This window comes from Coffea arabica, chromosome 1e (assembly GCF_036785885.1).
Source record: "Coffea arabica cultivar ET-39 chromosome 1e, Coffea Arabica ET-39 HiFi, whole genome shotgun sequence".
Classification (NCBI taxonomy): Eukaryota; Viridiplantae; Streptophyta; class Magnoliopsida; order Gentianales; family Rubiaceae; genus Coffea; species Coffea arabica.
In genome coordinates this window covers 44935001-44962130 of record NC_092311.1, presented here as the reverse complement: position 1 = coordinate 44962130, position 27130 = coordinate 44935001, and the positions used below count along the sequence as shown (strand labels likewise).

Below are 27130 nucleotides of genomic sequence, written 5' to 3'. Positions count from 1 at the left end.
GCTAAAGCTAAGTGCAATCATGCATACACGTCCCAATCCTCTTTCTCTCGCAGACAATTGGATAAGGAAACAAAAAGTTAAGCTTGGCAAGTCATGTTCCATTAACTGTTTGGCAGAAGAGCTCTTACTTAAAAGATCATTGAATTTGCCAAACTTGTTATCCATATATTATATGACTTGTCCAAACTCCACTACCATCACCTAAGACTTTTGTTTTGTAACGGGTGTTTAGTAGATACTCGTTGTATATCATTGACGATTTAAATGCACACATTCATAATTTACTAAGTCCCCTAGATTTTAACACTTTCAGAATACTAGCACCTGAATATCTACAATCAATGCCCCTACAATGTATATTCACATAAGGTAACAACTACGTTCCACCTGGGTGAATTCAACTTAGGAAAGGAAATATTGGGATGCAGCTGATGTTGAAGGGGCTAAAATTTTTCCTCATCAACATGTTTGTGTTTTGGATTCATCTTGCTATTTTTTGTGTTTTTAACTAGAATTTCCTTGATTCGATTTATAAAATTAATTGAAAACATGATAGATAGCAAAACTTTTCCGACAAGATCTGGTCCATCTGCTCATGTAGGCCATGTTTTCCTTGCAAGGGAAATGTGTAAGAAGAGATTATAGCAAGCTGTGATACTGCAAAAACATTTGTTATCTGGTTTATCAGAAGGAAGCAACCTAAAGAAGATGACAAAAAGTATCAGCTCAAGGAAATTTCGCCACTTTGCTCATGTTCTCGGGTTCAAGAAGTTGTAAGTACAATTCCCATCACTCATATATTACCACAAAAGGGCCACCAGCCGTCACGACCAAGCAATTAAGTCTTGGTGGTGTGAAAGGTCAAGTGTTCAACTTTTACCTCCCACCAATTTGCCACTGTATGTGGCTGCCTTCTGTGGCTTTTTTCCGATGGTGATTCAACTCTCATCGGCTCTCCCTTCCCTTAGATTAGGATAGATTAGATTATAAAAATGTTACCGATGAATTTTATTAGGTAAATCTTTTCTATGTTCAGCTCTACACAAATCTTGAGCATATTTTAAGCAAAAATGTAATGCCTGCTTGATGCAACAAATTTTTTACAGAGTTTTAATGCTTTGTTTTGATACTTATTAGTCCTCAACAACAAAAATGTCAAAACCCAAATGTTTTACCTTTGAATCTTATACTATAAAACGTTGATTTGATTCCCAGAATGTCCTTTGGTGCATGGACTAGTATTGATTGCCCTCTTCTACTGCTCAAAAATGGCCCCAATTGCTGATGCAAAATGGTCAGGTTCAGATGGTATTCAAATCGCATGAAATTATACAATGACATGCTCTAAAACAATACATCAAATGGGGGCCAAAATCACTATCTCCAATAGATTAAACAGACACAGTAACATCACCGAACGTAATAGAGGAAATGCTCCATAGAATATTCTTAAATCTGGTATAAACCAAACAGATGATTCCATTATTCCCGATTGTGCTAATTACCATATTGAAATATAAATTTGTCTCAAGATTATTTAATTCTAATTTTGTTTTGGAAAGAATTTTATTGTGCTACAAGTTACAGGTGCACCAGATTTTGCAAGCAGCCAAACTTGGCAAATCTGTAGTTGTCATCAAGATGGTTTGAAAGTCTTCAGACTATATTGTCAAGTGGTAAGAGTTGGCAACCGGGTAAATTCCACGAGTCAATACCAAATTAAATTATTACCACTTGCATGTTTAATGATGAAGAAATTGTAAAGGGAACTCTACAGAAGTATAACACATGCAAGATTAACAAACGCAGGACTTTTCTTTTTTCCAATCAGTTTGACTAGCACGTGCCAAATAGGCGACCATTAAGAGGGTTTCTGGTGTTAGTTTTTTTTTTAAGTATAATTAATTCAGAAAAATAGCCAAATACAGGGGATGAGTCGAGTTGGACGAGGTCGAACTTGACTTAAAATTTGAGGTCGAGTTGAGCTTGAGATTGAGCCTACTTGACTTGAGCTTAAAAAAATTATTTTAATTTTAAAAAAATAAGTAAAATAGTAATTTTTCTTAACAAATAATAAAATATTATGGACATATATACGTAATTTCACTATTAAAATAAAAAATAATATTGCGAGTTAACGAGCTAAGTTTTTCTGTGCTCAACCTCAACTCTAATTTGATGTTGATCGAATTCGAGTCGAGTTTTGATTGAATTGGCTCTCAAGTGCCCGCATGTGACTTGAATCGTTTGCAACCCTACATATAAGTGTGTTTGGGAGAAGATAAATAATACTAACAATATATCAATAATCACACGTAATAATAACAAGGCTATCAATTCTTAACTCTTCTCAATTGGCAACAATATTAAGACCTATTTATAAACCCTCTCAATTGACAACAATATTAAAACTCCCTATTTATAGACTAAATGATTTGGTAAATAAGTCTTACAACAACAAAAAATTGAGAGCCAACTAATTCCTAAATACTAAAATTACTACAATTTAATTCCAATAGAACTACTAAAATCTTAATTTGAGTAAAACACTGCTATATAATAATATAAGGAGAAGAAGTGGGGTAGAGAAATTGGTAACTCATCAGGGGGCCAGCTTACAGGCTAGGCCTCTCTCTAACCTGAAAACTAGTATTATTGAAAAAAAAAAAATTTTTTGACTTGATTTAATATGCCAAATGGAATTTTTTTTTTTTGAAGTTTCTTACATATGCTCTTAATACACCTTTTTCACATTTAATTTGGAGTGAGTACAAACCCTTATTTATATTATGTCTTTTATATTTAAACATTACGGATTTAATTTTACTTTTAAGAAAAATATCAGTATCACAGTCCATAACTCATTTGAATAAATGACCTTCTACAACCCACTTTTTTTTTTGTGTAATTTGGAGGTTTCAAATCTAAAAACTCTCACTTATATTTTCTTTTCCTATATCATCTAACACATTCCTTTTCCCTTTGACAACTCATTTTTTTAGTAACATAAGTGGAAGGATTTGAATCGAAACTTATCACTCATGTTTTATCTTTCGATACCACCCAATCTATTACTTCCCCTTCAACCACCCACTTGACAAATCCTTTACAAGAAATAGATTTTAGGAAAGTAGAAAGCTAACGTGAATCATTGAGTTGGAATATTGTATGAAGAATGTCCAAGTGTTCAATGGATGAGGATGTCTTGCCTCCCTCGTCCATTGTCCATTGTCCATTGTCCATTGTATTGGGATTTCTTCGTAAATAGACTGCATCATATAGGCTGGCGGTCACATGTTTAAACTTCCAAGAAAAAAACTGCCTGCTTACGTGTTTCTTTTTTTATATCCAAAATTTCGCTTGACTACTATTGCAGCATTTTGCGCTTACGAAGCCTCCTTAATCATGGAAATAAAGCAAAAGACAGCCAACAACTCCTTGTTTTTAAGCTATTCTAATACCTATATCTATCACGGAGGCAAGTCATGATTTTGTACCAGAGAAGTGAAATAGAAGATAATACACCTCTTTGTTTTTAGCAATACTTTTCTATATTTGTATTTATTGCACAAGCATGTCATGATTTTGAGTTGATTTTTGTAACTTTTTTTTTTATAATAAAACATATTTCATTAAAGGATTGCTGGAAATTGTCCAGCACAATTGAGATACATTGCTACCCTGATGGCAGATAAACATGCATTAAAATTATAGATCTGCAATTTAACAAATACATAGGATTTGAGAAATTAAGGACAGATCTAAAAAGTACCATCAATTTGAAAAACATTTCATCATAGAAAAAGTCGTTGCAGTTCTCTTTGTGCATGCTGTAATCGTCAGATCTGCTAATCAACAGTTGTAAGGTCCAATAAAGATGGTGAGATTTGCCGAGATTGATCCAAATCTGAAATATTCCCTTAGATCTGCTATCCAACTGGTTCAAGCTCAAAACTGAAAGTGAGATCTGATGAGAAGACTGAAAAAATTGTAGATCTAACATATAGATCTAAAAAAACTCCAAGATCTGAAAAAGTAAATAACAAAACTAAATAAAACTCTCACTAAGATAGTTTAGAAGAGACTAAAACTCTCAATAGGACACCCTAGGAGAGAAGAAAACTCTCACTAAGATAACCTAAGAGAGACTTTATTGAATGAAAGGAAGAGCAAAGGACAAAGGAATAGGAAGGGAGACCTTGGTTTAAGGCCAAGATTTCCCTCCTATGGAGGAGGAAGGGTAGAGGAGGAAACCTAGAGAGAAGAGTTGATTTTTGTAACTAAATGTCTAGACATCCCATCTTACATTATAATCTTGATCGACACTTGATTTGTTTTTCTGTAACTGGAACATATTTGTTGCAATTGAAACAAACCTCACTATAAACATTTGTATGCAATATAAAATTTCCATTACAATTAGTTTCATTAAGCCCAATTAATCACTAAAATTGGCCTTGTGATCAGGAGAGAGCTCTTAAAGGTCTCTCCACTGTCACGTTCAGGGTTCAAATCATGGATGTGACACTGTAAGACCGGAAAAGATACGAGTGATAAGTGTCAAACCACCAAAATTAAAATTCCTACTCTAAAAATTTAAATTCAAGTATAATGATGAGTAGAGTTGTCTACTCATGGACTGGATGATTCATTTCCTTCCAAAACACTAAATAAAATGGAAATTTTTGGAAAATTTAAAAATAATTAATTAGAAAAGTAATTTGTGAAAATAAATAGGAATTAAATCAACGATACATATGATTCTAGTCAAAAGTGTAACTTTTTATGTATGGTTCACACAACTAATCATCGATGCAAAAATAGTTTAATTATTAATTAATAGATTGGTTATAACTATTAACAAACTCTGACAATCAACTTTTCTTTACTTTATCGATAATCAATGTACGACCCTTAACTATTTATCTAACCAAGAAATAACCTTGGCTATGACTATATGACTTAATTTCCTAATTGCATTGGAAACTAGAAAAATCCAGCCCTTACTAATAAACATGTTACGAAGGTTAGTTTAAATTAGATCATGTATTTTCCTAATATGAAATCAATCACGCTAGTTGCTACTAGTATCAACCAATCAAATAATTATGGATTTAATCGATTAATATGACAGTAGATTATTAGATTAATTTGAATATCAGACCTTTGACAATCAAACAACGAAACAATCATAAGAAATTAAATTAGAAAATACATGAATACCAATGAATTAAAAGAAATAATAAAAAATCAATTTGATCTCACAGATGCTTGAAACCGTGTTTTCGAATTGACCCTTGACTAGAAAAGAAATCAATTGTTCATCATGGAGAAAAATTCCAACGCAAAAGATGAAAGTATTACAAGGTCGTCCCGTCTTTTCACAAAGATGAAGATACGATGTAATGTTTCCTGCTTGGACAATATAAAAGCCAAACGTTCTCTTTTTCCTTGTCTAATTAGCTTCCTAATTTCTAGCTATCAAGATAAGGAGAATCCCCATTGAAAAAGTAACTCCTAAAAAGATAACCTAAACAAATGATTCCTATTAGGAATTGGAAACGTCTCTGGGAAGAAATATCACGTTCACACTCCAACTCAACGATCGCAACTGCTTTAGTAAACTCGTTTGCATCGGAATCCTGAGTTTTTCGAATTTGACAATAGGATTTAAATGCGTTCGCGCGAATCTTTTGAAAAATCATCTCTTTTATCTTTATTTGCTCCACATTCCTGTAATTAGCATAATTTACCAAATCTGAATGAAATATACCAATTACTAATACAAAATATTTAGTCAAATCAAGGAGAAAATATTCACAAATTCACTAATAGAATGCGCCCTATCAATGAGGAGGGGTGAGAGGTTAGAAAAACAAATGAGAACCCAATTGCAGAAGTTTCTTTCCTTTTGTCAAATGTGAATGCGCATTAGACTTTCAAAGCCTACATTTCACAGATGCTTCCAACGCTCGGAAGTTGGAAACTGCCAAGAATTCATGTAGAATGCCCTCAAATGTGTTGGAAAGAGGCTGCATCTCCCTTTGCTAGTGGGACCAGGAGAAAGAATCCTAGGACAGTAAAGCTTGAAAAAGGATTAAATTGCTAACAATTACAGCCTGAAAAATATGAGGAAGAAGTTTCCTTGGAAAAGAGAAAGTGTGGGGCTCAAACAATTGGGCCAGCAGCCAGTTTCTTGACAACTTGGTATTTTTTTTTTTCAATTTTTATAGCTTTCAATTATCAATATATATAGTTCAATTTTTATACGCTAATACAACAATTAATTGCTGCAAAACGTAGCTTTCACCTGTACCTATTTGTGTATAAATATCTTTTCATTATCGTTTTGAATTCACATTTCGCTTCATTTCCTAGCTCCTTCTTTTCCGTTTTGGGCATTTACAAGTTGATTGGGACAAGAATTAAATTGGCATTATTAAGGAAAATACTTCAACAAATTCTGTATTTTTTTATTATGACATTTTGCGCTCTATAATTGTCTCAAACTAATGAACCGTCTACATGCATAAATACATCGATACATGCATACACGCACATACACCCGTATTACATATATTTGCTTATATTTGGAGTGCAATATTGCAATTAGATTTTTTCCCTTTTTTTTTTTGGGTAATCTTGGTGGGATTTGTTGTATTGCATAAAGGCCCTCGAATTCTCGATTAATAAGACAATAATCCTCTCCTAACCCAAGAATTAAGTGGAAAACCCCCAACCACAACCCCCGCCCTCCCCATCCAAAAAAAAAAAAATATATATATATATACTTAGCACCTACTTCTTACCATTATAAAACCATCTATAAGTTACAATCAGGATTCACCAGGGCATCAAGCAACAGGTTCTTGCATATTGAAAAATATTTGGGCTGATAGTTTAGAAGTGGCCAGTTGCCAGGCTGCACAAGGGGTGACAAATCAATTAAATAGTTTCAATTTTAAACTTAGAAGTGATGGAAGAGTGAAATACACACAAATAATTAGTAAATGAGATCTCTTTTTTTAAAGGTTTCGAGAGTTTACAGTGTCTCCAACAGGACTCCAAGGCACTCCACAACTGCTGACCCCGATAACAAAACTTCCACCGGAGAGCCCATATCCGCCATCGCTTCTGCTGAAAAAGCTGGCTCAGGTGAGCTTAATTCAACCATCCCATCAATTAAACGAAGAATACAAGAGTAGCCCATGTTTCAATTTCCTGAAATCTAATCAGTAAATTTATTTGTTGATGTTTTTGTCATAATTCAGACATGGTCTTTAGGAGATTTTTTGGTATGATGATTGGCTGCCTCGGATTAAGTGATCAGCCTACACTGCCATCTCCTTCTGAGGCTGCTGAAACACAGCCATTAGATCTAGCTGAAGTAAACAAATCACCAAGAATCAGGCTGAGTGATGGAAGATACTTGGCTTACAGAGAAGTAGGAGTCCCCAAGGATAAGTCCAATTTTAGAGTAATTTGTGTTCATGGCTTTGGCAGCTCCAAAGAAATGAACTTTTTAGCACCCGAGGTATCAGCAACTTTTTACTGATCTGAATCTTTTTGATTGATTGAATGAATGGATGTTTCATTGTTTACCCGTCCCAAAAGTTTACTTTTTGAATGTTATAAAGATTTTGGGTATTGCATGTTCGTCAAGTTGGAATCTTGCTTTGAAATTTTATAGGCGTAGCATGAAACGGTTGAAATTAATGTCAGCTTGCTTGAAAATTAGATTGATTGGCTAGTTTTCAGTGTTAACTTGTATTAAGTAAAGGGGATTTTATCTATATCGGATTGATTAATAGTTCTTGCGGGTTCTAGGCTTTCATGTTTTACAGTTCTCTAGATTTGGTTTGCCATGAATATCTTTATTTCATGTGGCACGATTGTAGTATTATGCAGGTCTGCTTTAAGTTTCTGTTCCAAAATGTTCATAGTACAGATGGATGGTATTGGGCTCCAGGGTTTCAGTAGCCGAACTTTGAATATGAAACGCAGATTAAATAAGTCTGCATTTTCACAGTTCAATTTGGAATCATCAATCTTGACTAGCTCTGTTTTGTAAGTTATGGAGGAAATTAGCCTTTTTGATTTAGCAACACAAAGTAATTTACTGATTTAATGATATATGCAATTTACAAGGGTCAAGATAGTGCAGTTAATCTGGTTATTTGTGGAATGATGATGGAAGAGTGTAACTTTATACATGTGATGGAATGACTCACTAATGAATTGTCTACTGAACTGTGAGGGATCACCACTTTCAAGATTGACATACAACTAATATTAATAACAAGTAACTTTGTGTTTTCTCATTTGACTAAGATAATACAAAATGTATAGATGGGGTGGCCTTTACATTTGTCCAGTGAACCATTGTTTCATAAAGATTCATTATATAGAACAATCTCATTGTGTACTAGTCTCCAGGAACTAATGGATGAGTTGGGAATATATTTCCTCTTATTTGATCGAGCTGGATATGGGGAGAGTGATCCAAATCCAAAACGCTCAGTAAAAAGTGAAGCATCTGACATTGAGGAACTAGCTGATCAGCTAGAACTAGGACCCAAATTCTACGTAGTGGGAGTTTCTTTGGGTTGTTATCCTGTCTGGAGTTGCCTCAAACGTCTACCACATAGGTTAGAACTCACCTCAAAAACCGCCTTCAGCAGTTGTCGTGCCTATTTCAAACCAGCAAATTTTACATCTATCTATGATTTATGAGATGCAGGCTAGCAGGTTCTGCGCTCATAGTCCCTATGATCAATTACAAGTGGCGCACTCTTCCAAAAGATCTGGTAAAGGATGACTACCGGAAGAACCTTTGCCGATGGATTATCTGGCTTTTACGCCATACTCCTGGGCTGCTACATTGGTGGTTGACTCAAAAAGTTTTCCCCTCATCCAACGTTCTTGATAAAAACCCTGCATTCTTTAGCTCGAAAGACCTAGAATTCTTGAGTAACACTAAAGGATACCAGTTATTTGCTCAGGTAATTTTCTTTGTGCAATTTGTTTAAAAAGAGAAGGGAAGTTTGTTCTTGCAACAATCTTTAAATTTGTTTTAAACATCCTAAGCAAGGCACTAGTCTGTTGTATCATTTTGTAAAGCTGATGAAAGATTGACCATCTCATTTTACCTATTTGTACAGAATGGATTTAAGGATCGCCACACGTTTGAGTCCATTCGCAAGGACTGCATTGTGGCCTTTGGTAGGTGGGACTTTGAACCGATGGAACTAACTAATCCATATGCTGAAAATGAAAGCTCTGTTCACATCTGGCAAGGTTGCGAGGACAAGGTTGTGCCAGTTAAATTGCAAAGGTATGTTTCAGAAAGGCTACCCTGGATTCGGTATCACGAGGTTCCTGATGGTGGGCATATGCTTGTGTATGACAGTTCGGTATGTGCAGCCATCTTGAGGTCTCTTTTGCTTGGAGAAGATCCTCCAGAATACAAGCCTTATTAGCCAATCAATTGTTGGCTTGTTCTTGTAATCAAATTGATCATTCTGTAAGTAAATTGGATCACAAAGTGACATTTATTTGTTTGAAGGAACTTCCAGTAATGGCGGATATGTTTTCTATATTAAACTGTACATAAGCTAACCAAGTCAAGGGAAAAGGAACGGGAGCTTGAATTTCTTTTCTTTTCTTTTCTTTTTTTTTGTTCTTTAATATATATTTTTTTACATCACCTAGAAAGCAGTAATGTTCTTCTTGCAAGACATAAATGTATCGGAAAGTGTTCTCAGTTGCAAAGCTCACATCTCTTTTATTTGTCTACCATTCTTGTCGTGTGCAAGTTGAAATAGGATCTTGTAAGTGGTCAACTACTGAAATAGAACAAATGTCACGTCTCTGATGTTATAATTTTTGTTTGCTTCCATTAATTTCTATTGTCTGTCCTGAGAAGAGGAAAACTGGAAAAGTGAGATGGACCTCAAGTTAAGGTTTGGTCAGTTTTTTCGTTTGGGCGGCGGAGGACCAAATGTTTTGCTGCAATCTACACCCATATCAAGCATATACAATACAAAAAGATTGAGTGCAGATCAAATAATCAAAACCTAATCCTGTTCAATGAATATTGACTCGTGCATTTATTATCTTTTGCCAAAGATGTCTCAATTCAACCGGATTAAGAACATCAACTCATTGCCATTGAATTTATTCACAGGCTCACCGTTGAATTTCTTCCCTCATACGCCTCCAAAATCCTGCAAAACAACAACAATACATCATTCCTAGGATTGATAAGCTAAATTAAACCACTATTTTTAAAATGCATGACTAAGATTATTGAGCATGGTATATTGTTCATACTGACAAATTTGTGATTTTTGCACCTTATTTTATCGTAGAGATTACAAGCTTCCTAATTTTTTTTTGGTTGATTAAAAAGAATTTATACTCCAGAGAAAAAAATAGGGAAAACGTAAAATGAAAAAGAAAGTAAAGAAATAGAAAAAAACACTCCATATCTTCGTCAACTACTCGGCGAAACAACACCCCTCTTCAAAGTGCTCTGTTGGTATGATACAAGCAACTGCTGCAAATCTGGGCTGCCGCTTGGTCGCAACAATTTTAAGTGAGTTCTTTATTCATTGAAATTGCATATCTTTATTCAAATGGGTTTTTGAGTTGTTTACTTGTTTCTTGAATTCTTGCCGCATGCGACATATAGTTTTTGACTTGAAAAATATCAAATTCTCAAATGGGTCATGCATATTTTCATCAGGTATCCTGTAATTTTTAATTTTTGTGGCTCTGATGATTATATGAGATTCCCTTCTTGCGTAGTAGTGGGTATTGTGTTGATTTCATATAATCATTTGCATAAGGGATAATTACATAAACCTCTCCTGAGGTTTTTGATAATTTCACTTAGTACTCTTAAAGTTTTAAAAATATCACTTACCTATCATATTTTCAAATTTTTGTAACATTCTCAACCCAATTCATATTATATGATTAAAATACTCATTTTACGAAAGAGAAAATAATTTCTTTCCAATTATGCCCTTCATTGCCTTAATTTTTTAAATTGTAAGTATAGTAATTATATGTTTAAAATAAGGACAAAAAGCATGAAGATGTTCTTTTTTTTAAAGGAACAACATATAATAATTGCAACCATAAAAAAATATGCTTTTTTAAAGTACAAACAAATAATAAAATTTTGTTTAACATGTTTTCAAATTACAAAGTAATTTTTTTCCTTTAATGTTTGTCTATTTGGTAATCTAAGGTCACATAGTAAGAAATAAACCTGATATTATTGTTATTATTATTTTTTGAAAAAATGTAGTGTAGATTTCTTCTACAAAAGTTTGTAATTTTGGAGGTTATTATAATTTAAAAACTTCAGTGTTTGTCCAATCTTTATTTATCCATATGTTTATCACATGCCCTTAGATTATCGAATGAGAAAAATATTTCTTTTTTTGTGTAAAATGTTTTGATTGAATCTAATATGAATTGTTTAGAATATTTAATTTTTATTTATTTGAATCAATGTCTTGAAAATTTAGAAAAGGAAAAAAATTAAATTAAATTTATAATTTATTTGAGTTGTTTAGAAGATGAAAAAAGTTATTTTTCACATCTTTACAATATTTCAAATAGTTTTTACATACTTTGTTAATTATTTATGATTTGTCAATTTAGAATTTTGTATCCAAATTATAGATAAGATTTGTTAAAGGATTTCTCAACTCTAAACTTATAATTTTTTTTACTAAAAAACACATTCATCAAGTTTTAACAAATATGAAAGGATTTTAAATTGATTTGTCATTGCAACTAAGGAATCACAATAGAAGGGCAACTTTGGAATGAAATAACTTTCTCTTTAAGTTGAGAGAATGTTACAAAAATTTGAAACTAAGGGGATAAGTGATTTTTTAAAACTTTAAGGGTGCTAAGTAAAACTATCAAAAACTTCAGGGGAGATTTCTGAAATTATCCCTTGAATTTAATCTTTTGGATTATTCCTGACATTCTTCTAGGCCTAAAAGGTTTTCTTTTCTACTCAAGATAAAAGGTTTTCTTTTCTAGCCTTCTGATGTAATCCTTATTTCTCATTTTTTTGGTAGAAATTTCTCATATTTTATGAGCATGCTTCACACACTCATGAAAGCTGTGAGATCAAGAAGTAACGTAGGAGTGATATCATACTCGATGAAAGGTGGTGCAAATTCACTGGAGATTGCGAAATGGGGTTTGAGAAATCTTGGGGACTGTCCAGAACATGCGGAGGAGAATGCTATGATTGTTAAACTGGACCTGAAGAAGCAAGTGTGCATTTCACTTTTGGTTGCATGGGTTAGTATCTGTAAAAAAACAATATATTCAGATTGATGTCTGTTACATTCTTCTGCAAGATATCTTTTTATTAGGATCATTAAATGGTGGATATTATTCCTTTCCATGGGCTTATATCTTGGAACTTACTTCTCTGTCCTTTTGGATGGTTTATCTTAATGCTGCACTCAGTGAACTGATACTACGTATAATCATATTTGTTCGCAGGCAATGTTTGATCAATTCTTATAGTCAAGTCATTTTTCTTCGATTTTGACCTTTGAAGATGCTGATAAAGTTTTATTTTCCAATTCCTTTTGGCATCTAAAGGAGGTAATTCCCGTTTAGCTCATAGAGTATTTGTTCAAGTGAAATATATTCAGTTTTTCTGAACTGATGGCTTGTATAATTCATCTGTTCAACTGCTGTTCTGTTAAAAGACATATTGTATTATTTCCTTTTATTATTTCTTTATTTGCTTTAATGATTCTACATATCAAGGAGACTAGATCAACTATTGTGGAGTCCAGTGCAACTAAGAAGATGGAGATGTCTTGAGGCTGAAATTTGATGATTCTGTTGAACTTGCTACAAGTTTATAAAGCCTGCTCAACAAATGAAACAAGCTATATATTCTAAGATAAATTCCAAGAGTAGGCTGCATGTGTGGTGTTATTGTTTCAGGTATAGTTTTACTTTATTGAGAATCTGCTTGGTGATAGATTGCACTCGTCTGACTTCAGGTGTTTGGATATGATCAGCAGTTATAAACTTGGTGTTTGGCTTGATATATGTGGGGATGCAGCTTTCTATATGCTATCAAACATGCTGCCTCTTTTTCCATCTCATTATATCCCATTTCACTTTTCACTTTGCTGTGCATTAGGAAAATGTATACTGATTAATCTAAGTGAGATAAGAGCAGCACTGTTCTGCATTTTGAAGTTCTCTTAAACCCGCATCAGTGTTAGAACAAATATTTTAACATTTGTTCTATCACTGCTGCTGCTGACATCAGTATTTTAGGGAATATTGTCATCTGTCACTGATACTCTTGTGAAACATTAAGTAATCAGGAACAAGCATTTTTCTCTTTCATTAGTTTTCCTTTCCTGGTGCTGTTAGGTAAGGTATTGTCTTGTCAAGGGAAACCGTAGATGATCCAGAAGAAGGTTATTTGTGTTAGCGTCAGTAATTACAGAGGAATTCTTAGGTTGCTTTTTCAAAGGTTATCAGTGGAAGGCACAAAACACTAGCCAGAGGCTCGAAGATATTGAAAATACTTTTCCATCAGGAAAATATAACAAAAGATGAGTAAACCAAACTATGTTTGTGAAGAATTTCGTAGGGCTTGTTGAGGATACTGATCCATGTTGAAGTCTACTTCAACTGTTCATAAGTGTTTGGAAAGGGATACAAAAAGTTGAAAACAAGCAAAGCAAGACAAAATGTTAGAAGCACCAGTTCTTGCATTAAGTTTCCAATAGGTCATGCTTGCAATTTTACATTGTCTCTCAACCATATGCTAAGGGTGTGGAAATTTTATAGGAGTATGAAGGATGTGTGGCATTCAGACATTGAGATCAGAGAACAGTGCTTGAAGAATTCTAAACATGGAAAAGTATGATTAGCAATATTTGCAGAAAAATCAGAAAGATAGAGATGACATGGGCAAATGAGTAAATTGGAGATATAACTGATTAGCTGGGAAATTGTTGTGTGATTGTTGGGGCTTCTTGAAATACAACAGATTGAGTGGTAACCACAAAGAACAGTGCTACAGAGCATCTTAAGAGTAAAACTCGTAATAATATGTTGTTCTTCTTTACACATTTCCTACTTAAAGATTTCATACGAAGTTGATGAATGGGCTCTCCAATTTTGAAGCATTTCTGGATGTATATTCACCAAGTTTACATTTGATTGAGTGTGTCATCAATTCCATTTGTCCATTTGCATTCTGCATGATGGACTTGTGATGGGAGAAGTTGCACAAAGCAAGGTGTTTATTTCTCTGTTGTTCCTACTTCATTGCTGAGAAATTGGAGTAGTGGCAAAGAAACTTCCATTGCAAGGTTTTAGGGAGACAAGCTGTTTAAACTAATTACCTGTTATCCCCCAGTGGAATATAGGGCTCTTCTTAGACATCAAGAATATTCATGGGCTCTATTCTGCTCTTGCAGAAATAAATGGGTTTCAGGACTTGTAGGAGAACTAGAGGCACCAAGGAGGGTAACAGGCAAGAAGTGCGGATTGTAATGAGATCATTGGAGAGTTAAAGAAATAGACCAGCTATATCGTGTGGGTTATGGTGAAGTATCATAAGAACTTGGGTTGGGTTTCTGTTAATTTATTGAAACTTCTATAGAGGGCAGAAGAAGGTACGCCGTGCAAAGAGCAGTCATGGAGAATTTCTTGGTTTGTTCTGCATACCAACTATCAAAGTAGCAACTGGAGCAATATCAAGGAGGAATGTAGGAATCGGAAGATGAGGGCTTTGGAGTTCAGATTAGGATGTCAAGAATAGGAGCTGCGACCTTCCCATGGTTTGTCATCTAAGCACTACAATTGCAAATCAGGACAAGTGGATATGTAGAGGAAAGATTCATAAATGTTTATTGTGAAACCTGATTGTATCATAAATTAGAAGGAAGACTAGAAGAGCATGGATTTTTGACAATCGAAGCTTCCAAGAAAAAAGTTGTTTTCAATGCTGTGCAGCTTAGCTGGTGATTCTGACAGAGAAGGAATTTTTAGCAAGGAAAATGGGGAAGACAAACCAATTGCTGCAGCACCTTAGATATGTTGACGACTTAAGGAGCATTGGGAAATCTTCTCCATGTTCTGTTTTAGTGGGCAATACTTTAGTTAGCCCAGGAAAGGTGCTGAAAGAACATTGGGAAACATTCAGCAGTCCTTTGGATGATAGGAGGAACATAACGTAAGGTTTTTCAGAGAGAAAGATGAACATTGTGGGCTTCATTAGCTTGCACAGTTGCTAAAACTTAATCTTTGTAATATTTGTTGATCTGAAAATATTTTGTGTTAGTGGAGATAGCCATTGTGGAAAATTTGAGGAGAAATAGTATTGCAAATGTGAAATTACATGTGATTTTGTTTAATAATATTGTTCCTTTTTTTGGGGGTTTTTGGGGGAGGGGGGGGGGTTATGATTCAAGTAGTCGCATTCGGTATATGTAGGACATTTTTGACTATCTACTAACTTGGAGGTTGACCATGAAAAATCACCCCTTTCCAGTATTGCTTGTACTTGGAAATAAATGGGATCAGATCTAGAGATTTACTTTCAACACCCCCCTTTAAAACCAAACCCCCAAATGCAAAATTGAGCTGCAGCAGGCATGCAGATTTTGATTTAAATGTTCACTTATTTATGGATATGGATTTACAAAATTTGTGCATTGAGGACCTGAGACCTATTTCAAACATAATTGTTGTCTTAGTGTGGGATACACTAAAGTTTCACGATCACCTTGATTAAAGAACATGACATCCTTTTCGCTCTAAATACAAGACATTCTCACCTATGGAGCTGCTCTAATGCCAATTTGTCAGGCCAGTGAACTTGGTGGTGTGACCACAAGTCAACCAGCATAACTTAATCTGATTTTGGTCTTATGTTGCAGACCAGATATCTTATGCTGCAAAGCAGTACTGTGGCTCATACTTGTAAGACATTCCAAATCTTCTCCTATTTGATGCAGTCCTCAGACTCTCCTTGTCAAAGAGTGGATGTCCTTGTAGTGCCCTGGCACTGATAGAGTTCTTTTAAGAGGTTGGTTGTCTCCCCTTGGATTGAGTGCAATAGCATGGGTAACATCACCGGGTTTGTTGGGATCTGGGTGTGACAAAATGGTAGTGGAGCAGACCTGTAATACAAGATGTTTACAGGATGAACTTTTCATTTGTTTCTATACTTTGTTGCCTGCCACAATCTCCTGCATGATAGCTTCTCCTGTCCTACTGGTTGGCATGGTCAGCAATAAAAGAACTGGATTGCTTTACTTGTGATCAAGAACTATGTCGGATGTTTCTACCTTCAAATAATGGTGTAAGCAATGTTTTCTTTTTTTAGGATCCTACAAAAATGATAATCATCCTGTAGAAACTGTCTTTGTCATCTTACTTGGATGATATGTTTCCAAATTATGAAGTAATAGATCACAAATTTGTTCCGAACTTATGTGGTGACAATATCCTGAACCTTCAGTTAAATTTTTCAAAAAGAGGAGAGAAATTTATATTGAGAAAGTTGTAAATAAGTGCCACTGCATGGTGGTTCCTTGAGACAATATAGTAGTTGCTTGAAAACTTTGTTTCTGAGTAGTTTATTGATCAATTTGAGACTTTTTTGTGCAGAGAAACAATATGATTGATTCAAAGTTTGGATATGCTACTAAAACTTGCAGAGGTAGAGTAAATAACATATTTGGGACATCTTGCTTGGAGGATTTCTATCATGTCTTCAATCTTGGTTGGAAACTTTTTATCGCTTTTTGGTTGAGTTGTGTTATTTTATTAGTCAATTAAAGTTGCTGGTTTGCTGAGAGTCTTCTCATAAGCGTTAGTCATATAATTTCCTGTTTAAGAGACTGAAAAACTTTATAGTCAAGATAGTTTGGATTGATATTCTGTGCCTTCTTATTTATTCCACCTAAAATCTGGTATGGATGTATGTGCATGAAATTATTGGGGAGCTATTTTTTAAATTTTCCTGTCTCTCCATATAAATTATGGATTTAATGCATGTATTTGAAATTTTTGTATATGCTATGTAAATGAGTCATAGCAAAATCTTTCTCGTTGATTTCCTTTTCTGAAATTAGCATCTTTGAGACATTATATTTGTTTCTAAGATTGACTCTTTTTTTTGAAGCAGAGATGATTTTAAGTAGGGAAACAAGTCAACGAAATGAGTCGGATTAATCAACGCATTATATCGCATTCAGAATTTATAGGATTTAGGTGGTTGTAATGGTTCACTTACTTAAATGTTGGGTTTTACGAGTGACATAGGTGGTAAATTGTATGTTAAAACCAAAGAGTCTTGAGCAAAATAGCTGTAAAAGCGGTTCTGTTACTGTTCCAAAATGTATTGCAGACACTAATCTAAATGCTTCACATTTAGATTAAAACTGGTTTTATCGGGACTTTTGGAAGCTGTGGTTGGGCTACTAATTAGATAAATCAGTTATAAATTCTTACATTTCTAAACACAGCTAAACACAGCTAGGGTTTTCTTCTCCGCCGGCTCCTATACCAAAGTCTTTAGGATTGTTCTTTAACTGAAGAGGCTTATAGATGTGAAGATAACTGTAGAAGGAGAAGAGGAATTGAACTGGCTTGGGCTTTTTTGGGCATCTTCATTGCTGGTGCTCAAAAGCGTATAGATTATCTTATTCTTCCTTTCATTCATTTCATTCATTTCATTAGCTGAAACTTTTCTTGTTTTGTAGTCCCTTTCTTTCCCTCAAGTAAAGATATAATCTGATTGTCGTTGCGCTATTCTGGATTTTTACTTCATTTCTGATAGCACACATTGCTTCGATTTCCAAGAAAAACTTTAGGAATATTTGTTTGGAAAAACTAGGAAAAGTACATGTTTCTCACAATGTTAATCTAATATATATGCATTTACTAGTTTTTCTACGTAGCATTTGTAGGTTCATTGTTTTCATTTCTAGAAAATTTACAGGATTCAAATAGCCAAAACAGAACTAAATGAAGTGGTCTACCATTGATGTTTGATTACTTCCTTTCCCGTCCTGATTTAACTCCAACACAAGTGTTTCCAGAACATTTGATTACCTTAAAAAGAAGTTTCCAGAAAATTGAGATCATCATTTCTCCAATAAAAGTTGCATTCATGAGTGATGCATTTTATGTTTTCATACTTTAATAGGTTTAAACACATGTTTCTGTTTCATTGGACATGTATTTGTTGGTAACTGCATTGATCAGTCGGAAGGAATATTTGAAGCAAGTGATGCCCTTCAATATGAAGAAGGCTTAAAGTGTCTTGCACTGAATTTATTCTTAAAAGTAGTTAATAATAGTTAGCAATTAATCTGACATTATTTTGTATTTGGCTGTGGGTTTTATCAGTAGTGATACTAGAAACTGAGTATCCTGTTATTGGATCTTTTATCAATTTGAAAATCCAGGTTTTCATGCAGTGAATTGTCTAGTTCATAATGATCAAAGTGTTTATAAGTCTGGCTTTCCCACAGACATTCATCATGCTACAAACAATCTTGCTAAGTTATGGGTGTTTTAGAAGTCATTTGAAGTTGCTTGGGATATTGGTATTCTGGAAGTAGAGAGAGAGAGGAGAGACCTGATCGACATTGTCACAGAGAGCTCTCGAGTGAATTTTTGAGGCTGCTTTATATGCTGAGGGAGAGGATGAAGACGTCAATTGTTTTACTAAATCTAGTTTCTAAATCAAGGTTAGAATGAAATATATGCAGCAAAAGGGGGAAAAAAGGAGAAAACAGCAAATGTATGGAACAGAAAAAGTAGTAGTTATGACATCCTTTCTCTAAACCTTGACAGTGCTAATTCGAAAGACAAGAGTAAAAACATTCATTGAGGTTGGTCTAGTATGACACCCAATTTTAGAGCTTGTGACTTTTTCCTTGGGGGTAGGTAGGGAGGATGCTGCCCCTTCCCTTTCCCCAAAGACAAAAGAAAATGAAAAGATCAAAGGAATATGGAGAGTGGAAAAATAGAATGCAGAGAAAATTGAAAAGCTACGTCATATTGTTGATCTACACTAACTTTGGACAAGTAATATTATGATTAGGAATTATAAAGCTAGTTGTAGATATTGAAAATTGATGTTGTAGTTACTATATCTAGAGCTTAGCCTTCTAATGCTGCCTGTGTGAGAAGGATATGTAGCACTGGTTGTTCATCAGTTTTATTCCATATAATTTGTAGCAAGTTTTTTGAGGGTAAACCAATTTTACCTGGCATGTAGAGCAATGGCATTTGGAACAAGTGAAATCAACAAAATGGACCAGTCAATTGAGCCTTCAAAAGTAAGTTCTCCTGCAGCAGAGGGGAATAAGCTGGGAACTGGTGACACTTTGGAGGACCAGATAACAACACCAGAAGAGAAGATGAAAAATACTAGAAACAAGTATGCTGTACAGTTTGAAACTTCATCGTGAGTTTGAGATTGCAAGAAAAGATTAAAGAAAATATTGCTACACATTTTGTAGTTTTGAGAAGGACACATTTTTCTTAACCTATTATCTTTAGTTACGAGGGGGAAAAAGAGAAAATCAGTGTAAATTCTCTAATGCAAGTTCATAGTCCATTGATGCATTCCGTCTGTGTATTTTTTCCAGGCGTACAATCCATGATGAACAAAAAGCCAGCAGTACAATAAACATTGATAACTCCAGGATACCTAGAACAAATTCTATCTCACATGAAGATGGATCATCCTGTCATCTCTTATCTGGAGTTGTAGCGAATCTCAAACTGCCTACAGAAGAGAATGGAATGTCGGCAGGCATGGCCAATAACTGTAAACTTGCGCCTTCGACCATTTTGTCTGCTAATTACATAACCAATTGTGTTGCCCAAAGACAACATTATTCAATGACAAACGATGAAACCCTGACGCCATTGCAAGATTTGGCAACATCTGATCCAGGAAGTAGGTTTTGTAAGAACTATCCCGAAATGGAGAAAAATTGTGGCAATATTTTCTCTACAAATCTTCTTAACATGACAGAAGGATCAGGAGTCACAGAAAACAAATTTAAAGGAAAGGGTACTCATGCAGTTGGAGCATCTGTTGCTGCATATTGTGTAGCTGAAGCTTTTAATGGAGAAAGCAGTAATGATATGAAAAATCAAGGAAGGATTATCTCGGCAACAGTAGATGTCAATCCAGGAGCAGAAAAAGATGAAAGTTTACCTTCAACAAAACCAACTACGAGATGCAGCTCTACTAAAGATAAAAGGTCTTGCAATCTTCACTGCTCTGGATCTGGAAAGGGTTATTATAGTATTCTTTCCTACTTTTTCTGTTGTTTCTTGCTTTACCAAGTATTTGAAATATTGATTTCAGTAAATCTGGAAGTGTACCACCAAAAAAGTTGAGGAAATGTGAGGCATCTGTTCTTACTGGACCTAATTCAAACAACAAGCCTTCAGATATTACAGGTACAGTTTGCCATATGCTCTTGTACATTCATTGAAATGTATCCAAAAAATAAAAGACCTTATTTTTTTTTTATTCTGCTGCCTGGTTGGTGTCAGGAGCTTTGAAAGACTATTTTCATGTTGGAGTTTGTCTAGAAAGTTAGATGTAGAAATATTTTCACCAGCAAAACCCTCTTTGGAAGTTGATGGGATCAAAGCTGATGGTCTGTTTTCATGATGGTTTTGAATGATTTAGGAGGCATATCTGGGTGAATGGAAGGACAATATCTCTAGCCTGACCTGACTGTCCAATAAGGTCACTTTGATACAAATTGCTTGATGACTGTAACAAGCATATTTTTTTCTTTTAGAAAGATCAATTCATGGAGCTATCACGCTTCTTTTTTCTTAAACTGACTCAGTCAAGGGGCAATTGATATGTGAAATTTGAGTATCTATTAACCATCTAACATCAGCATTATATATTTGGAAGGCTGGATAGAAGCAGCGGAAAAACTAAATTACGCTTGTAAATTTTCATGGTTTGGGGTATCCTTCCGGTGACTTCATGTCCCTTTCTTCTAGGAAATATGTAAAATTGGAGCGAGATTAGCCTTCAGTTGTGTGAACATCCAAAAAAAGAAGGTTCTGAGCCTACACATAGATAATTCTGCTATGGTTCAGTAATTGTGTCTCTCTTATGAGTCCAAATCTAGGTTGGTCCATGCATTTGACTCTTGAAGGATGGCAAAGAAGGGGCTGGCCTTGTACATAAGTGGAAGGGCTGACCCTAAAAGAGAGGTTCCTAGCATGAATAGAAATGATTATTGTGTCTTTCAATAGAAAAGTGAATTCAAGGTGCCTGTGAAAGGCAAAATAAATGATGATGCGCTCTAGATGAGGTTGTTTGAGAATAATTGCTGATGAAGGTCTTATCCGTAATCTAGACAAAAGGACTTGTCCTGGTTAAAGTAAGAGTTGCTAATGATCATGCAGGAGTAGTTTAGGAGTGAAGAGGTACCTATATTTGTTTTTTACTTAAATTTTCCTTGAGGACAAGATTTATTTGATGAGCTGATGTAGTTACCCCTGCAATCATATGTATTTCTCTGTCGAATGCTGTTCACAGCCATGATTCCTAGTCAGCTTTCTGTCTCACGTGATTTGTGTCATTTAGCATTTGAGTTCAAGAAGGAAATATTGCTCATAGTAACTCAATGCCACCTAGAATTGGACAGAGTGGAACCATGCCATGTGCATTTTCCACATCTAATCTCCTTTGTATGAGTTACACCTAGGCATTTTAGTTGATAAAGTGCTGGCCCAAGGGCACTCTTGAGGTGGTTGTGTGGATGGGATTTCTTTGTCATGAGCTTATTGCTTCCGGAACTTTAAGTGTAAATACTGTTTCTAAGCAGTGGTGTTTGTCCTATATTTCAAGCTAAGTGCTTGGCAGAGTAAATGTTCTTGAAATACTTACCCCATAATTAAATTACAAAACATGTCAAAGATACTGACTTTTCGTTAGCAGTGGTAAGTTTTCAACCTTCTGAAGTTACTCTCCTTTTGCACTTAAAGCGCTCTCTTTGAAGAACAAAAGGAGATGGCACTAATTGAGTGAAATGTACGATTGATATTTTAATTAATGATTGAAAACTTTGTAATTTGGGATTTACATTGCTGAAAAGGAATCAAGACAATGGGCTTATGGAAGCACTACGTGTGGTACATTATGTTGACTTAATATCAGGGACCTTAGAAGGATGTTAACAGGATGTATATGCCTGAATTCATAGTTTTAAGATGTTCAATTGGAAAGAAAATAGGGAGAATAATTAACACATAATTGAGTAAATCTGCCACTGTGGATGGGAATATGGAGTTAATGATTATGTAGGGGTAAGTATCAGGTCTGATTTACTTGAACTTTTGCTCGTGTTAAAAAAGACATTTATTTGAATTTCTGTCTTCTATGATGTTTGTAGTTGCATGCAATATATTGTTGCTCGTGTCTTGGTGACCTAGTAGTTTCTAGTTCTACAGGATTCTTCTGTAGTTTGCAACGTTGCATTGGGATGAACAGGATAAAGGATGACAGCATTCAGAGAAAATAGTTGACTTGTTTTGAAAACTGTATTAAAACTATTCTGAATGTACTTATCCAGGTGAAACCGATGATGATCACAAAGAATTGTTAGTGGCTGCTGGTTCAGTTCATAGTATACGCGGTACATATCTGAATCTTATCTGTTTTCTTAGACATTTATTCTTCATACTTTCTCAACATGAATGTGATCCTAGTGATATATATGATGTACCTGCAGAAAATGCCTGCTCTTTTCCATTTTGGAAGACAATGGAGAGCTTTTTTGCTCCTGTCACTTCTCAGGACATATTTTTCCTCAAACAAGAAGTAGTACCTAAATAAATTCTCATGCCTGATATATACATTTTGTATTTTGAAGTTTTAAATTCTTGATACAGCATCTATTTCTTACACGTTCTCTTCTTTTAACAGCTGAATTTTGTTGAGAACCTGACTCAGTCTCAGATATTTGGTGATGAATATGATAGACCGGTAATTAGTTGCCCATTTTAATACTCCTTTTTATTTTCTTTCATAAGTTTGCAATTTTCTTAATTTGTTTGGCAAAGATAGAACCAGCAAAATACAGGGATGAATACAACTAAGCTTTTGACTCAAGTAATTTGATTGTTGAGTTTATTTTCTCAGGGTGGCATTAGTAGTTCTCCTCGAAGGGAAGTCAGTAATTCAGATCAACAATCAATAACATCAACTGCTTTTGGTAGATCAAATAAGCCATCAAATATTGTTCCTCCATTGCTTCAAAGAGTCCTCTCAGCGTTCGTTAATGAAGATGGAGGTGCAGACAAATCTAGTTCAAATGAAGTAAGGATCATTTCTTTTCAGTGCATAACTGATGACCGTCATTTGTCTTCCTGTACCTACACAGGTTCTGATCCCCATTGCTGTGAGAGAGTGGAATTTGAACTTCAGCCAGAGTTAGATATGCAAGCTCAGAAGTATTCTTCTGTGTACGGATTATGTTCTAATAAAAGTGCTTCAACGTATAGCACAGGAAGTGTATCCAATACTTTCAGCAATCAAGGGCGACTGCAAGCAGATGAAGGCTTGTCCTATTCAAACGCAGGAATTTTGCATGGGAATAATCAAAATGATCCAATTTTAACACATGCTTCACAAGTAAATGCACCTCCAGGTTTTCCTTTTAATTGTTCATATCAGATGCTGTCTCCCAATGACAAACTATCTCTGGAACCGTGGAGCATTGGTTTAAATGCGGTAAGGATTTGACTGATCAAAGCTCTTTTCATTTTGGTCTGATCATTTTTCTAATTCGTCCTTTTCTAACAGCCTCTTCTAGACAGTAGAGAAGGATGGATTGATCGAGAAATTAAGCGACTTAGAGGGGAGCTGTGGCAAAAGGTTAGAGTGATTTCCTAAGTTTTTCAGTGGTTTTATATCTTAAAGTTTGCCATATTCACTAGCACCTAGTTATACTGTTTTGATCTCTCTCTTTTTCTTTTTCTTTTTTCTTTTTTTTTTTAAAGCTTCTCAGCAGATAATTTTATGCGACTCTGTTTAGGAAAAAGCATGGTAACATGCATTTTGTCACTTAGTGTCAAATTTGTCATCTTTCACAATAACTTGATAGGTGTCAAATTCTTTCATCCCTTACAACAGATAATTCAATCTTGATAGGTTTCAATGGTGAAGAATAACTTGAGGAAAATTGGAAAAGCTATTAAATGTGAGCAAGACTTGGAGAAAAGGTATGGTCACACACTGTTTGAGTCTGAACTGATATCAGGTAGCTCATTCATTTTGTATATGAGAATAATGAGGTTTTTCTTTAGGAATCTTGAAGAATCTGCTATGGATCAGCTGGTTGAAATGGCCTACAAGAGGATGGTAATTGAGATAAGCTGATTCCCATGTTTTAATCTAGAATTTTAAACGATCAGTATTTGATTATCTAGTTCAGGTCTATAGATGAAACTTTGTGTCTTCGTCACTTCCTGGTTACGTGAACCATAGGTGCTACTAGCTTTTTATAAGTGCAAATTGCCTACTAATATCTGGATTGTGGGAAATTGTGATATTTTCTTTCATTATTTCATTTTGATTATGCTAGTATTAGCTCTAGTTTTAGGACAGAAAAGCGTTTAGAGTAAAGAAGCTTTAGCTCTTGGTTGATAACTATTTTTAACTGAAGGTACTTTTGCCAAGAAATTCCCTTGCCATTAGCTTTGCATTGGGAAGGAGGGTTGCTGTTTTAAGGCTTTATGTCACTGATAGGCCCCATGTGCTGTGCTTATTGTGCATGTATAGGGCATGTAAAATTCTACAGTGAGGAAAGGGCATGTATGGTTCTAGAGTGAGGAAACACTTTGCTAAGACTTGCATTCTCAAGTTTGTCATCTGAGTCCCTTCTGGTTGTTTTTTTCCCTGATTTTGCACCATACTTATTTGCCTCATGATGTGCTGTACCTTCCTCGTTCCCCTAGTCCGCACCCAAATACGGGCACCTAGTGCCATCAAGAATGAAAATGTAAAAGAAGAAAACTATTACAGCAGCAATGGATCCAAATGTCACGGATCCAAATGTCCCATTTGTTGAGGCAGATGTCATTCTGCTTAATTGTATTCGTTCTGTATAATCCAGGTTATATTCTTTGGTAAAACCCATGGCCCAGGGAGGGGGGGGTGGGGGTGTCCAAACTGACATGGGAAATCTCATGTCAAAGTGTCCATACGTTTTACATATCTCAAAACTCACAACATAATACATTATTCATCCCACTGGCCTCCGTGGACGCATTTGATTTAAATTACATAACTGGAAAGTAAAAATGAAGTGTTCTTGGGCTACTGATAAGTAACTCAAATAGTCTGTTCTAGTCATGTTGCTTGATTGTTGAAATCATTATTTAAATCATAATTTCTTTGCAAACAATTCTTTTTTACTTTTGTTGCATTCTTGAATATTTTTATTTTCTTTACCCAAATCAAGGAACTCCAAGGTCATTGTTGATCGAATCCCGTCTATGTCATGGAGTCACTTTGAGCCTTATTATTCAAATCAAGTATCTTTTTCAGTTCCAGGGTGGTTGGCGAAGCAAGTCTTCAAGGATTCGTAAAGTCTCTGAACGAGCTGCTTTGCCCTTTGTCAAACGCACTCTTGCTAGGTGCAAGCAATTTGAAGACTCAGGCAAGAGTATCTTCGGTCAGCATGATCTACTGAGCAGTATCTTATATAAACCTTCAACTGAGAAAGATCCAAGGCCTATTGAATGTGATGGCTCTATGATACTTGATAACAAATGTAAACGAGCTCATGGCAAAGCAAAGCGCAAATGTTCAGGTACTACTTTGTAAAAGTCTCTTCGTTATGAAAGAAATAACCAAAATCTTAACATTGTCTTTAGATGAGGATATATTCAGGCAAGAATGTATTCAGTCAGTGTGCTCTGCTGAGCGGTATCTTGTATAAACCTCCAATTGAGAAAGATACAAGGCCTATTGAGTTTGATGGCTTTATGATACTTGATAGCAAATGTAAAGAAGCTCGTAACAGAGCAAGATATTTGGTAAAATGAATGACAAAGTTTGCTTTTTGCTTTATTGTGTAGTCAACAGTCCAGTTTGACGCCAAAACATAATTTATTTTTCTTCTGGCGCTAAACAGCAGTTTTCTTTATTGGGCTATTCCAAATAATTGAGTACTGATTTTCAGAGATTGGTCCTGCGTTGGGTGCAATTCAGAGGCTTGACTCTCAGAATAATAACATGCAGAGAGGTTCTTCTGGGTTACAGGAGACTTCAACTCCATTAGACCCTGTAAAAATCCTTGGTGAGACTGAAGATCTTAGTTCTTTGTTGAAATTTGATGAAGAAGGCTTGTTAGATGGTGACTGTATAGGACTTGACGTGCCAATTCAGAAGTGGAGATGTTTCTGTAATGTTGTGCTTGTGAAGTGGCTGAGTTCTACTTTCCTCAGCATGAACATTATTCCTTCTCTTTTCTTCTGCAGAGCAATTCCTGATTGATACAGATTTTAGGGTCTTCTTACTTCTTGGGGTTAGAATTTTTAAATTCCTGGTTAAGTCTGGTTTGCGGTATTGGAATGTTATTCTGACTGTTTGAACTCGAAATAATTTGACACTTTATTAGATGCTTGAACTCATTGAAATTCAAGATTGTAAAAATCTGGCCCATTACTTGCTTGTCTTTCCAAAGTTTCCAAAATACCATGTGCCATTTAGGCTTCTTACCTGCATATAATCCCTCCTTATCACCAGAACAGAATCGCTGTCCTTTAGGTTCCTTGAATCTTCTTCAGTTTTTACTTGAAAAAAGGCCTTTGAGGTATGTGGTGGCCTTTGAGGTTGTAATAAAGTGGTAAAAAATTATCTGTGGCTTCCCAGACTCAAATGATCTCAGATTCAAGTCCCCTACTATGAATCACCAATGGTTTGTTGTCAAACAAATAAGGCATCACTTTAATTTTCTCTTAAGGTTAGTTTTAGATTTGGTTGTAAAACTTTATGTAGGAAGAAACCAATGTTTGGTTCCTTAAATCTGTGAATTCC

General features: G+C 35.1%; 2 protein-coding genes across 22 annotated transcripts; both read left to right on the top strand.

Annotated features, from left to right (window-relative positions):
• The first annotated feature begins 6823 nt into the window (after positions 1-6823).
• LOC113706039 (probable lysophospholipase BODYGUARD 1) lies at positions 6824-9659 on the top strand. Its single transcript, XM_027227938.2, has 5 exons — positions 6824-7155; positions 7272-7534; positions 8437-8648; positions 8741-9002; positions 9162-9659. Exons 1-5 carry the CDS (start codon positions 7011-7013, stop codon positions 9477-9479), a joined length of 1200 nt encoding a protein of 399 aa, XP_027083739.1. The 5' UTR covers positions 6824-7010; the 3' UTR covers positions 9480-9659.
• A 787-nt stretch (positions 9660-10446) lies between these two features.
• On the top strand, positions 10447-26737 carry LOC113705982 (uncharacterized). 21 transcript variants are annotated; one of them, XM_072057585.1, is made up of 16 exons: positions 10447-10597; positions 12105-12333; positions 12541-12996; positions 19316-19504; positions 19689-20312; positions 20420-20514; positions 22659-22721; positions 22818-22906; positions 23012-23071; positions 23228-23378; positions 23469-23818; positions 23891-23962; positions 24239-24309; positions 24394-24448; positions 25637-25901; positions 26274-26737. In XM_072057585.1, exons 3-16 carry the CDS (start codon positions 12929-12931, stop codon positions 26585-26587), a joined length of 2466 nt encoding a protein of 821 aa, XP_071913686.1. In that variant the 5' UTR covers positions 10447-10597; positions 12105-12333; positions 12541-12928; the 3' UTR covers positions 26588-26737. The 21 variants fall into 21 exon arrangements, with proteins under 21 accessions (XP_071913686.1, XP_071913742.1, XP_071913709.1 ...); XM_072057641.1 differs by lacking the exon at positions 10447-10597 and adding an exon at positions 16693-16744 and having other exon boundaries at positions 12031-12333; positions 12541-12645; XM_072057608.1 differs by lacking the exon at positions 10447-10597 and adding an exon at positions 15960-16384 and having other exon boundaries at positions 12031-12333; positions 12541-12645.
• The last annotated feature ends 393 nt before the right edge of the window (positions 26738-27130 follow it).